General features: G+C 41.1%; 2 protein-coding genes across 11 annotated transcripts in view; both read right to left on the bottom strand.

Annotated features, from left to right (window-relative positions):
• Mff (mitochondrial fission factor) overlaps nucleotides 1-6852 on the bottom strand; it is a 31324-nt gene extending 24472 nt beyond the window's left edge. For all 10 annotated transcript variants that reach the window (XM_013010127.1, XM_013010135.1, XM_013010164.1 and 7 more), the window contains exons 1-3: nucleotides 6687-6852; nucleotides 3036-3147; nucleotides 593-813 (exon numbers count right to left, since the gene is read on the bottom strand). In XM_013010127.1, coding sequence (XP_012865581.1) covers nucleotides 593-773 — 181 coding nt within the window. In that variant the 5' untranslated portion in view covers nucleotides 774-813; nucleotides 3036-3147; nucleotides 6687-6852. The remainder of the gene's footprint in view (nucleotides 1-592; nucleotides 814-3035; nucleotides 3148-6686) is intronic.
• Nucleotides 6853-10228: 3376 nt separating this feature from the next.
• Col4a3 (collagen, type IV, alpha 3 (Goodpasture antigen)) overlaps nucleotides 10229-14685 on the bottom strand; it is a 143463-nt gene continuing 139006 nt past the window's right edge. Inside the window, exon 54 of the mRNA XM_013019908.1 lies at nucleotides 10229-13999. Within this exon, the coding sequence (XP_012875362.1) occupies nucleotides 13915-13999 (85 nt within the window). The 3' untranslated portion in view covers nucleotides 10229-13914. The remainder of the gene's footprint in view (nucleotides 14000-14685) is intronic.

Here is a 14685-nt window from a genome sequence, read left to right as displayed (position 1 = left end):
GTTCAATTCCTCAGCACCACATAAGCAAAAAGGAAAAAGCTGGAAGTGGCACTGTAGCTCAAGTGGTAGAGTGCTAGCCTTGAGCTGAAGAGCTGAGGGACAGCGCCCAGGCCCAGAGTTCAGGCCCCACGACTGGACCCCCGCCCAAAAAATATATAAAACAACAGAGAAGAATCTTAAAAACATTGTACTGAGTAAAAGTATTCAGACAAAACAGTATATGTCGGATAAGTCCATTACTAGGATATTCTAGGGTAAACAAGTGCAGTTTCTGGTTATAGGAAGGAGATTGTGGTTGCCAACAATTAGGGTTAGGAATGGCAGAGAGTGGGACCAGCTAAGTTTTGGGGATAATAAAAATGTTCTGTAGCTATCAAAACTCAACTGTCTGTTTATAAAGTATCTGTTTTTGGTGTATAAAATATCACTAGTTGATTTTTTAAAAACTGCTTGAAATCCAGATTATTGTAATAAATAGAAAGTTTAACGGCACATTCCCCAACTCCTTTCCTATCTGGAGAAGCCCCAGCTGTTCCACAGAAACAGACACAACGAAGCTCACAGGCCCGTGTGCTAAGCAAATGACGCGTACCTGCTACAACGATCCTCTCTGGAACCTGCATTATCACACTCGCGTTGGGAATGCCTTCTTGGAATCCTTGCTCCAGGTCAGCACTTGGTGGTGCAACTTTTAATTTTTCTGGGACCCTCATTCGCTGACTAATACCTTCGGTGTATTCCATTTCATACTGAATCCGACTAATTTCTGCCATCTCAGCAGCAGTGGGAGAAGGAAATGCTGCCCCACTCACCCTGAGGGAGAAAAATTTGAGATCGAGATGATTGAGCATTAGAGTGTTAGTCCCCTCCACACTGGTGTGAGAGGATAATACCTTATAAGAGAAAGAGCAAAGGAAACTTCTCATTTGCCAGTACCGAATAAATGCAAAGGAAAAATAAAAGAAGAAAATTCTTTACTCAAGACAATGCCTTCTTATCAGCGGAAGTTGCACATTAAAGATCTGGCTTAGGTGCAAGTTGGTAATATGTTGTATAATGCCAACGTAAATGTGCAAGTGCGCATGCGCACACACATACACGCACACGCACACACACACACTTTTGCTGCCTCTGCATAAACTGATATACATGCTCCTTTTAACAACAACAACAAAAAAAGCCTGAAATAAAATTTAAATAAAAAATTGCTAAACAGGGGCTGGAGGTATAGTTTAGCAGTAGAGTGCTTGCCTAGCATGGCTGGAGGTATAGTTTAGCAGTAGAGTGCTTGCCTAGCATGCATGAGACCTTTCAATTTCCAAAATCAATTATTTGAGAGAAATATCCAACTAATTATTTGAGGAAAAGCTGCTTGGACTTCATAAAACCAAATTAGAAACTGGTATCATATGTTAAAAATAAAGACTAAAACCCCTCTAATAGTCAAAATCTGAGTTCAAAAGTAAACAAGGTTAATTTTGAACTTAGTAAAAAAGATACAAACCCTCAATTACATAATACAAATAAAATCTTTTGCTAAACATATATCTAATGACATGTAGTAAGTACCAAATATATAATTTATATCAAAAAATTCTTAATATATGCACTTGTGTGCCAGTACCAGGGACTGAACTCAGGACTTCCTGCTCTCACTCTGCATTTTTGCTGATGGCTGGTGCTTTACTACTTGAGCCATGCCTCTAGTCCTTAGCTGAGTGTTTTGTGGTTATTTGGATAAAGATGAAGTCTCACAGACTTTTCTGCCGTGGGCTGGTTTCAAACTGCAATCCTCCAGGTCTCAGCTTCCTCAGTAGCAAGGATTACTGAAGTGAGACACCAGCACCTAGTTTACATTCATTTTTTAAGGGACTAAAGTTTCACATTATTAATCTCTATTTAAAATCATAATTATATGCATATTTTTAAAAACACCAATGTTTTGGGGGGGGGAGAGGCACAGTATAAACAAACTGTGTAACCTTCTAAATTGGAGATGGACCTATGGCTATCAGGAAATGCAATAGAAAGAATGTTGCCCCCAAATGCAAAATATTGATGAAAGCATAAAAAGCATGGTTAGCTATGCAAACAGCTTTCAAGCCACTGACTCTAAAACCTGAAATACCAGCTCAACTGAAAGAAGCATCACTGACCTTCCTAGTGGTGTGTCAATGCTTGTTCTTTTACTCATTTTAATACAGTGAATACACGTCTATAATAGCTATGAAAATACTGCTACCCTGTAGTTCAGTTTATTTATACAACAACTCCCCTACAGATCTGAACTGTTTTTTGGAGGTGTACATAACAACACGGACACTGTTTTTCCAGCTGTAAAAAAGAAAGAATAAAAATCAGTATTTCAACAATTCATTTCACAAGAAAACTATGAGCAAAGTAAATAGCTACTTAAAATTGTTTTTAGACTTGAGCACGGCTTGAGGTGAGAAACCAATTTTCAAATCTCTTCTAGACAGAGTCATTCTATTGTACCTCGAAAGTCATAAAGATGGTTTTAAGTACAGTCAATGTACATATGTGAAGTCAAAATAGAAAAAGCACTATCATTGTACTAGAAGGGAATATCATTTCATCTTAAAAAATAAGTATAAAGAAATCAAGAAGAAAATACAAAGGGTAAAAGTAAACATACTTATGATTGCCTAAAATTTGAATGTGTAAATAATGTTTCCTTAAGAGGAAATAAAATTCAAAAACCAAATTACACTCTTTCCAGTAAAAGAGAAAAATCAAGGACAATAAAAATTTTAAGGAAGTACAGATGTCTGAATCCTAGCTGAGATATTTCTTAAACGTCACATCAGAGATATATTCTAGGGACTCGATTGTGAGCTCCATCTCTGAGACATTGAGGAGAGCTCTGGAGGTTGTTTAGTGCGTTGAGCCTGGTTTGATCATGCCTGCTAACTAGTTTCTTTTATTCTTTACTAAAATGTTTGAAACTGAAGGATTTGGCATGCAGATGGTTTAAAGACTAAGGAAACAGAGCCAGGAGAGAAAATTTTACTTACAAATGGGAACCAACTACTTCTTGCTACTTGGCACTATCTGCTTCTGTGCTTCATATTAAATCCTTTAACTTGCTTCAATGTGCATGCGCTGGATTTAGAGCCACTTTTGTCCCTGGGGGAGAAAAATGAGGGCTAATTCAGAAACCAGATGATACCCACATTAGGGATTCAGTTGGAAAATTCTCCATAGATTTCAAAGCCACAGAGAAACAACTTGATATACATAGAAACAAATACAAGAATAAACAAAGAAAAAAAAGCTTAACTATTTCAGTCTGACAGATAGTGCTTTATAATTATTCATTTTTTTGTTGCTGTTGTTGGTCATGGGGTCTGAATTCTGGGCCTGGGCACTGTCCCTCAGCTCTTCAGCTCAAGGCTAGTGCTCTACCACTTGAGCCACAGCACTACCTCCAGCTTTTTCTGTTTATGTGGTGCTGAGGAATCGAACCCAGGGCCTCATCCATGCAAGGCAAGCGCTCTACCATTGAGCCACCTTCTCAGCCCTCTATAATTATTCATTAGGTAGGGAAGATTGAAGACACAAGTCTTCGATTTCTGATTTGTACTTACAAAACATGTAAATGAAAAACTTAAGTTAACCTATAGTTATGTGTACATAGTATGTATACATACACAGTATGTACACATACAAATATATTAAAAGAAATCTACTGTGTATATTTTCCCTTAAAATCTTAAAAATGGACAATAATAAACACTAGGTAAGAATGTACAGTACGTGGCTTACAGTGGTGGCTCATGCCTATAATTTTAGCACTCAGTGGTCACAGGCAAGACTTATCATGAACCTGAGGCCAGCCTGAGCTGTGTTCCATGCAGTGTTCCACCCAGTCTTATCTTCAACAACCCAGGTCCACAGGCAACCTCTACCATCAATTTTTGTATGTCACGCTAGAGGAGATACTCTTTGAATACTGTTTTGTGTATCTGAAGAGTTAAAAAGCTTATTTTTAGAAACAGCATTAAAAAGATGTATCCCATAAAAAAAATTTAGCCTTGAAACATGACAAATTGAAACTTTATTGTAATAAAAAAGGGAGCCAAGCTGGTAAAACCACATTATCTCCTTGAGATATGCTGATCTCCATATGAATTCCCTTCACTGCATTTCAGGACTTTTTGTTTTTGTTGTTAGGTAGGGTTCAAGGCTGGCCTTGAACTCATGGATTACCCATGTGCACCACAGTGCCTGGCTCATTCCAGCCTCAGCATTCCACTACAACAGCTCAAAGATCTCAGCATTTAATTTTATAGCATTGTTTATTCTTATGAGAATCTGTGAGTTTGTAAAGAAACAGGGACTTAGAACAAGTTGGGAAAAATCTCCTGTAATGAACTATTTAAATTTAAAAAGTGAAGTTGAGGGAGAAGGCATGGGAAGGAACACAATGGAGACAGTATTCCAAATACACTGTGTATCCATGTGTGGAAATACCACAGTGAAGTCCCCCTATTACAAATGCATGTTAACTTGAAAACAGAACAAAATTACAATAAAACATAAATGCAACTTAAAAAAAAACTAAGATTAACACTACTGTCTCAGTTGTTAGGTTTTCTGCTTAAGCAAAACAGATTCGAATCTTTGTCTCTCTCATTAGACTATGACACTGGGTAACCTTTTAACAAACTCATTTGGAGCTAAGATATTAACTTTAGAAGTTTAGTACATAATTCTCTATTACACAACCAACAAGACAAAGTCCTCCTTGGAATCATAGAAAATTTCAGATCTCCACTCTCCAGGTTCCCTGGTTCCCGTACATGCACAATACATATAAACTGCAAGGGTTTCCCTCAAACCCACACTAGCTACACTTGTTTTTTTTTCTTTGGTCTTATATTTTTAAATAAGTATATTTTAAAAGGAAAGTTTACACCTGAAGCCATAGACTTGATGAACGTATATGAATATATGTAATACAAATGTAACTATTACAAAAAATCCTTACCCACAAAGCATCCTACACACTACCACAGAGAATCAAGTCACACTTACCACTTACAGAAAGCACATCAATCTGGGGATGAAATGATTCAAACTCTAATTTTCTCACTATCTACATTAGAACAAATTGATACAAGTAGCAAAGACTTTTATAATTATCTTATTTATTGAGCCAGTCTTGGGGCTTGAACTCAGAGCCTGGGCACTGTCCTTGAGATTCTTTTGCTCAAGGCTAGCACTGTACCACCTGAGCCACAGCGCCACTTCCAGCTTTTTCTGTTTATGTGGTACTGAGGAATTGAACCCAGGGCTACAAGCATGCAAGGCAACCACACTTACCACTAAGACACATTCCCAGCCCTATGATTCTCTAGTTGAATAAATTTTTAAAAAAGGAACCTAATTGATGTTTATTCTGCAGATCCAATTCAGTGGTTTTTATCTAGGTCACTCAGTTTTAGTTCCCTTTCCAACCACCATTTAAGAGAATGGGTGCTAACAGGTTGAAGAGCCCCTGAGTTATTTTTACTTTTCAAGAAAAGTCACCAAAAACTTGGATAATGTCTATTAACCACAGAAAATGTTCAACACCCAAGGGTGTGTGTGTGGGGGGAGTGCAATAGCTAAATTTTGTAATCCTGAAAGAAGGCAGCTCTAACAGACAGGAAGGGAGACAACACACGATTTCCTTTGGAAAGATTAACAGAAGCTTCATGTACACAGCTTCAGCTTAACACTAGGAAGCAACGCTCCCAGGAACTCTTCAGAAGCCCTTGAAACCAAAAAGGGGAGTTACCCCTTTTAACTTCGGAGGGTGACCACTAAGCACAATGAAGTGCTCCTAATTAAGGCCTAAAAAGGGTTTATTGGGGCTGGCGGGGGAAATCTTCATCAGAAATACACATTTCCCACCCAAGGAAGGAGAAAACATTCTCCATCGTTCCAAGCTGTTCGGGGGAAGATCTGCACACATACAACGCACGGCGGGCTCGGGAGCTGGCACCGGCTTCCCCGATCTTCTGGCGATCCACAGACACCCCCAACTTTCGGGAGGGTGCACAACACGCGGGGCGCGGGCTTGGCGAGGCCAGTCCTGCAGACGCAGGATCCCAGCTCCCGCATCCTGGGAGGAGGTGACCCCCAGGCCGGCAGCCAGGAAGCTCAAGACCCCGGGGCCTCCCGGGAGGCCGCCCCCCCCCGCCCGCCCCCCGACGCCACGACCCGGACGGCCACACGGTTTTCCTTCCCACCACCGAAAGGCCACTTGGAAGGCGGGCAGGCTCAAGGTCATGCTGAGCAGCGCCGGGGAGCCGGCGGGAGGGAACCGGGAGGCCCGGGGTGCGAGCTGGCGAGGCCGTCCTCGGATGACCGGCCTCCACGCTGCTCACTTTAGGACAATCAGAGTTCTCAAGACGAGAAGCCCAGCTCGAGAAGGCGGAGAGGCGGGCCTCGAACACGCGCAGGGCAAAGGGCTTCTCCCCCTCGCTTTCCACGGAAACCGGGTCCTGAGGAGGGAAAGGCCGGGGTGGGAGGCGACCTCGGGGGCCGTGCGGCCCGGGGCGCCGGCGCGGACGGCCCGGCCATCGCGGGGCCTTCCGTGGGCCGGGAGGCCACGGCCCGGGCGAGGCCCGCAGACCCGCTCGGGCGGCAGCCCCGGGCCGGCCGACGTCAGCACTCACCCCTGGCCCGCTGGAGAGTCCCCGGAGAGGGCCGCCGCCCGCCGGCTCCCGGGGCGCCCGGTGAGCGCTCTCAGAGGCCGTTGGCCGAGCGCATTGAGGAGCCGGGGCGAAGCACCCGCGAAGCGGCCGCGGCGGGCCGGACAGACGCGAGAACGGCCAGAACTAGCCCCTCTCGGGCGCCGTAGCGGAAGCAGGTTCGTGGTCATGTGATGCCAGTAAGGGCGGATGTTCGGCCCACCCGCCGGAGCCGGGCCCCAGAGAACATGAGGAGACATCTTTGTTGTGGGCAAAGCGCGCCCAAAGCCAGATCTCGGGAAGGTATTTAAATTCGGCTCCCTGGCCCGTCGCCGGAGGCTCCCACCGTCATGCCGGCTACTCCGGGGCTGAGATGGGAGGATCGGGGTTCGAAGCCGGCCCGGGCAGGAAGGTCCGTGAGACTCATCTCCAGTTAACCACCAGAATGAAAAAAGAAAAGCCGGAGCGGGAGTGGTGGCGCAGGTGTGAAGCGCTAGACTTGAGCAAAAGCCGCTAAGGGTTCAGGCCCCAGAACTGGCACAAACCAACAATCAACAAGGTTTACGACTCCGTGATCTCTAATGCCTCGCTCTGCATCAAGTTCTGTGATGGGACTCCAACCATCTGCCTCCTACACCAACAAGAGTCCTCGATTTTTGGTTAGATGACCGTCTTTGTGTGTGTGTGTGTGTGTGTGTGTGTGTGTTTGGTTAGATGACCATCTTTGCGTGTGTGTGTGTTTGGTTAGATGACTGTCTTTCTGTGTGTATGTGTGTGTGTGTGTCTCGGTTGTGGAGCTTGACCTCAGGGCCTGGGTGCTGCCCCTGAGCTCTTTTGCTCAAGGCTAGTGTGTGTGTGTGTATGTGTGTGTGTGTGTCTCGGTTGTGGAGCTTGACCTCAGGGTCTGGGTGCTGCCCCTGAGCTCTTTTGCTCAAGGCTAGTGTGTGTGTATGTGTGTGTGTGTGTCTCGGTTGTGGAGCTTGACCTCAGGGTCTGGGTGCTGCCCTTGAGCTCTTTTGCTCAAGGCTAGTGCGATACCACTTTGAGCCCCAGTGCACATCCAGTTTTTGAGTGGTTAATTGGAGATAGTCTCTTTGGAATGTTTCTACCTGGTCTGATGTTCTCAGATCTCAGCCTTCTGAGTAGCTGGGATTACAGGCGTAAACCATCTGTGCCCAGCTATGCCTTCTACTGTCAAGGCTGGTGCTCCACCACTGGAACCACTGCTTCAACTTCATGCTTTTTGCTGGTTAATTGGAGATAAGAATCTCATGGACATTTCTGCCCAGGCTAGCTTTGAGGCATTGTCCACATATCTCAGCCTCCCAAGTAGCTAGGGTTGAGGGTGTGAGCCACTGGCCCCTCCCCAAAAGAAAAAAATTCAAGATCTCAAAGAATTCTGGAAATGAGGACATTGAATTAGGGTAAAGGGGTAGTTAGCGACCTTTTTTTTTTTAACTTCGTGATAGCTCTGTGTCTAGCCACCCAACTTCTAACTCTGTCCATTCTGCAAACCCTGTGCTCAGAACTGAAAAATCATACTGTACTATGAGGACAGACAGAAGCCAAATCAAAAGACTAAGTGTCTAGTACTTCAATTTTCACAAATAACCAAAGATAAACCCTGACTCAGTACCCACGGGTTTCAGCCATGGACTCAAACAACCACATGTATTCTGTTACACATGAATAGAATTTTTTTCCTTCCTTAACCATTAGGATATAGACAATTGTTTACATTGTATTTGCTTATTTTATTTGTCAGTCATAGGGCCTGAATTCTGGGCCTGGGCGCTGTCCCTGAGCTCTTTAGCTCAAGGCTAGCACTCTACCACTTGAGCCACAGCATCATTTCTGGCCTTTTCTGCTTATGTGGTACTGAGGAATCAAACCAGGGTCTTATGCATGCAAGGCAAGTACTCTACCACGGGGCCATCTTCCCAGTCCTGTATTTGTTTATTATTCATAATCTAGAGATGCTTTAAAGTATATGTGAGGCTATGTGGGTTATGTGCATATAAACCTACTTTACAAAGTGTCTTAAGAATATGTGGATATGGATGTGTGCTGAGTTCTTGGGGAAGACCCTTCCCACTTTGTGTGTTCCAAGGGAAGACTTAGCAAATGTGTGATGTACTCTAGAATCCAAAGATATTCCAGAGATGTTACTTTTCTTCAGAATAATGTGGGAACCCCTGTGCATTGCATTCTTGGGTCCTATCTTAATATTGGTATAGGGAAGGTAACATTTCCCTCCATCCTCTTAGCGTGTCTCAGCTAGGCCTAACAATTAAGTTGACATAAAAAGAAAAGAACAGGAAAGCATACTGATTTTATATAGAAACTCCTATTTGTACATTGGAGCCAGAAAAATGAAGACTTAAGAAAAAACAGGGTCTAATATATAGGTATACATATATAATAAATAAATATTTATGAATATAAATTATGATGTATATATGTGTATATACACATGTGTATATACATATATAAGTATGTATATATATGTGTGTGCATATATATATGTATATGCACATACACTTAGTTGGCCAGAGTAGTAACTTATAAACGTGAGAGCTTAGGCTAGGCCTGTGAAGAGCTAACTAGGGAGATGAGGATTCTTTAACTGACTCTGGAGATAAGAATGTCTTCCTCGTGGAAGTCATTTTTCATTTAAAAGTCTTATCTCCTACTTTCAGGAGGAGAAAAGCTGGCCAGAGTATCTGTCTTACATCTAGTGGGCTTTTTTGTTTGTTCATTTGTTGTTTATGGGGGGGGGGAGTCTAGAGTTTGAACTCCAGACTTACACTTGTACCACATCTTCTATTCTTTTAAATGCTTTTTACTCATAATAATCTTGATGATAAAGTGGCATATTTAGGGATTAAAACATTTTGTTGCCTTAAGTGGCAAATCTTCTTTCTTTAAGAATACATTAAATAACAGGGTGCTTGTGGCTTATACTTGTAATCTAGCTACACAGGAGGCTGAGATCTGAGGATCACTGTTCAAAACCAGCCCAGCCAGGAAAGTCTGTGAGGCTCTTATCTCCAATTAACCACCATAAAACCAGAAATGGTACTGTGGCTCAAGTGGTAGAGTGCTCATCTTGAGCTGAAGAGCTTAGGGACAGAGCTCAGGCCCAGAGTTCAAGCTCCATGACCGATCAAACAAAACAAAACAAAACAAAAAACCCTACATAAAATAATAATAGTGATTCCAAGTCTTGAGGGGGAAGGTAGAGATTAAGCGGGGTAAACATGACTGTGATCAAAACCTTTAAAAAATTAGGATCCTTATATCTCTTTTAGCCCTTGTAATTAATTGTAGTCATTTTTATTTTTGCTCCTGTTCTCTTCCCTGCACAGAAAAAAAAAAGATTTCATAATAACTTTCAAATGAAGATTGGGATCCAATTGTCAAACTGTGTGGCATGTTCTCCTTTGGTTTGTGGAGGCCACAGAGGGAAACAAAAGTCAGGCATGGTGGGGTAGACGTCATGTTTATTCAAAGCTTTCCGCCCATAGATTCATCACTAGCAGTAGCAATCACAGCCCATAGCACAAGAGCACACTGCTCACGAGACCATCCCTGCACAGATTCACGGGCTGTGCAGAGCCCCAATTTCATTCTGTTCTCAGGTTCATGTTCTGTCCATCATTATACCTCTCCTCTCAGTCCCACAGGAACAGCTGGAAGGGGTACCTGTTTGTACACCTTCTAAACCAAAGTGGCTTTGGGCCAAGGATGTCCATAGAAGGAAGATGTGTATACCCGGTCTTCAAGGCTGCATGCATGGTTACCCAACTTAGCACATGCATGTATGACTCAAGGCTACACAGATGGACTGAATCAGTTCTTGGGAAGTACAGGCCCAAAGCCCTCCAGAAGCTATGGTGAGAAAAGCCCAACTGATTTGTTTACCTACACAAACCCAAATCTTCTCTCTTTAATCCTAATTATTGTAAATGTTCTGCCATCTGTTTTAGCACACACATTATATTATCCTATTAAATGAGCTAGAGTATTGTATAGAGTGTCAAAGGACTTAATAAAGTCTGGTTGTAGGGTCTCCAAGTAAAAAAGATCGGACTATTTTCTCTTTCTTCCATAGCAAATCTCCTCTCTTCTTTTGTGTGACACAGATTCCCATTGGCCTTCCTCTGTTCCCTCATCAATGTGGGTATTTCCATTTATGAATTAACCACTGTCTGTTTTACAACCACAATGTATATATCATATGAGCACATCCATGCTCAGGGTGAGGTCAGTTCAACTTCAGTGTCCCATTGCTGTCGTCCCAATGGTTTCAAACTCAAAAATGTTCTCCAGACCTTCTCAATCAAGATACCTTCTCCTGAACTGATTTCATTTAGTCAATAGCAAGATTATACTTCTAATTACCAAGGTTAAAACTACTAATCTACGTTATCTTTTACTGTCTTACTTGATGGTAATTTGGGGTGAGGAGTGGTGAAGATTGAAATGTAGAGATCTTGGTATTCTTCATGATTTCCTTATTACCTGTTACTTTTACAGTACCCATTTATTAGTTTCACAGTCCAAAATATGTTTACTTCCATTTTGAAAAACAAAAACAGGTACATTTTTTTCAGTTTTATTCCAACAATACAATGAAATAAGATTTTTAGCTATAATTACAGAAAAATTAGTACATTACAATATATTGTAAGTTTGTCAGGACATAACAATATAAAATATTCAATATATCTTAAATATATTTCATTTGGTTATGGAGAAAATATTAAATTAAGTTTAGTAGCCATAAGTAACATTTGATATAGAAAAATCTTTGTAAGTGAACAATACAGTTCAGATTTAAACATTGTTAAAACTTTTATAAATAAATTAATAAGGTTTGTCTTGCAAAAACAAAACTCTGAGAAACTGATTGTGTTAGCACACTGTGAAATTCCAAAGTTGAAGCCCCAAAGTTAAAAGAAACAAGTTAACTGACATTTGGCTTACAAAACTTAATTTCATAAGCTACTGGATGATAATGCACATGAACTGTAATGCTCATTTGCACAAGTATGCTTTCACAACTGTTCATATGGCTTCATGGGTATGTAAGGCTTTAGTGCTGTTTGGCTTCCTTAGAAGTTAAATACTGATGAGGGTGAAAGAAAATGGCAGCATGGGGTTCAGCAAAGGCCAGTCATCTGGCATTAGCACCAGTATAGGAGTATAAAATATGTCACCTTGAAGTCACCTATGACTTTAGACTTTAAAAGAGGGAACAACTGTGTCCAGCTGGGTGGTTGTCTAGCATCTGAGTACAAAATCTTAATAAAATGTTGTATGCCTTAGGATGCAAAAATGTTTTGACAGCAACCATGTGAACAGTGAAGGTAAACCATATCTGTGCTCCTGAGTCACATTTTCACTCACAAAAGATTAAGATTGGAGCAGTAGCCTGAATGAAAATATTAGCACCACCAGTTAGTTCCACCTGGGTGGACAAGAAACATCTTCAATGCTGTGCCTTTGGATGCCTAGACACTAAGACTCATCAAACAGAGCTACCATCATGTATAAGTGAATTTCTTAAATGTTTTATAGATTTTAAAAAACATATATGTTGCTCAGACCTTAGTTTCTGTGGTGCATAGGAAAAGCTACAGGTCCTGGTCTTTCCCTTGGCATAGATGCCAAACTTTTAAACTTTTATTCATATCTACTGAATAGTGAGGATGAAATAGAGAAAAAGTGATAAAGGGTAATAAAGGGAAGAGGGAGAACTCGTCATATAAATGTGATTTTTTTTTTTTTTGCTTATTTGCTTGATTAGTTTTGGTGCAGGAAATCAACATAGGGTCTTCCACATGCCAATGGCATATTCTTCCACTAAGCTACACCCCTAATCCTGAATACAGGCAATAAAATACCATTTCTGAGATAGAAGCTCTGAAACACTTTGCCCCCTCTCTAATTTAACACAGTGCTGGGGTAAACTGTGCTGTTGGTAAACTTGGGAATGTAAAAGGTCTTAAAAGCTTAAGCTTTAAGACATACAGCTGCAATTTGTCCATGAAGGTTTATACATAATGGTCACTCTCAACCTAGTTTAGGTTATGAAAATTCGTAACATAAAGACATGGTTTTCTCTTTTTTTTTGTTGTTTCAACAAAAGAGTATTAGAAAAAGAATTGAGAATAAGTCTGTAAAGCCAAGTAATAAAATATTTAGAGCAAAGAGAAAATCTTCTGAGCCTGATAAGCCAACAAATGCTTTCTGCTCACTCATGTATTACTGAATGACTCTACCACCCGTCAGAGAAGGCATGAACCAGCATTTATAGGAACAGGATAAAGTGCACATCTTGTAAGTATCATCCTTGATAGTGAATAACACTAGCAAAGTGAAGATAAAGTTAGGTACATTTCCGAATATGTGTATTGCAATGTCTTATTCAAATTAATTCACCAAGCAACCTTTTCACTACTTTGAATACTGGGCAGGCCATTTTGACACAGTACACTGAATTCAGTGAACAAGCAGAAATATTCAAAGAAATATAAAACTGTATTAAACAATGCTGAACCATATGAATCCATAAAAGTAGTTTAAACCAAATCATATAGTATTTATCCAAGGTGATTATGGTTCCATCCAGGGAATGCCTTAGTTGTGGGTGTTTGAATGACTCCTCAAAAATCTATGGACCATGTTCAGTTCTGTTTCCTCAGGCCTCAGGCTGCTCCACAGGTCTTAAAGGCCCATTCTGTCATGATGTCCCCAATATTCCACAAGCCCCAGCTTCCTCTGCCTGAGGTTTACAGTCTCAGGAAAGAACAAAGGCCAATCCAGCCTCCCTATTTCTGACAGAATGGAAGAGAACATGTGCTAGAATTCAGCAGAAAAAGCACCTCTAAACTTGTAGCACCAAACTTTAGACAGTCACTTCTTAGTGCTTCCATACAGTGGAATGTGATTGCAGTTATAATTTGTGAAGAGTTATTACCTTGCCACAGGAAATTTTGAAGCAACACATTTAAAGACATAGAATTGATGGGAAAGAAATGCTTTCTTGTGTGAGAAAACAGTTTGAAACTTGATACTAGTAAGCTTTTCATAGAACATTGTATGTTTAGAGGGGAAAAAAAATCCCTCAAAGTTGCAGGCTCTGAGTGATTACTTTGTTCCTGAAGAGGAAATAAAAAAGAGCTCTTCTAGTTTCTTCAGCTTTTCTTCAGTGTCTTTTCTTCATGCAAACCTGACAGCGGCTTATTATTCTTTCTAATTCCCCAGCTTTCACAGTTGATGGAGTAGGTTTTCTGAAACAAAGAAGCAAATAAAAACTCATTGCTTTCTATATTAAAAAAAGGGAATTCTTTCTGGGTTGCAGTATATATATTATTGGAATTTGAACTCAGGACCTTGTACTTGCATGGGAAGGTGCTCTACCACCTGAACTAATCTGTCAACGCTTTTTCTGTTGGTCAGTGTCTGAAATGAGGTGTTGTTTTATGCGCAGACCAGCCTGGACCACAGTCTTATCCCTGCTACTCCACATTGATGACAAGCACATACTATGCCCAGGCATTGTGCTTTTCCTACAGTTGGGATGACAGACATACAGCAGGGATCCAGATAATCATTGAGATAAAATTTTATGAACTGTGCTTCTCCTGGTGGTCTCAAACTTCAGTCTCTGGATCTCTGGCTTGAAACTAACTAGGATTACAGGCTTGAGCCACCATGCTTGGCTAGGTTTCAGTTTTATTAGTGAAGCTTATATTGTTCTAAATTATACTACAGAAATGTATTTTATGAAAGTGAAATTCTGAAAATACAAATATATCGACATTTTTATAAATGCAGTTATTTTCCAGAAGCCCTTAAGAAAAACAGGTCTCGATGCAAACTTACAGAAGATATTTAGGTATTTATTTATTTAGTTACTTAATGGGGTTTGAACTCAAGACCTCAAGCTTTCTCTCAGCTCTTTTAGTGATGCCTA

The sequence above is a fragment of the Dipodomys ordii genome, unplaced genomic scaffold (genome assembly GCF_000151885.1).
Source record: "Dipodomys ordii isolate 6190 unplaced genomic scaffold, Dord_2.0 Scaffold1, whole genome shotgun sequence".
In the NCBI taxonomy this organism is placed as follows: domain Eukaryota; kingdom Metazoa; phylum Chordata; class Mammalia; order Rodentia; family Heteromyidae; genus Dipodomys; species Dipodomys ordii.
The sequence above is the reverse complement of the archived record's forward strand: the minus strand, read 5'-3'. Positions and strand labels throughout refer to the sequence as shown.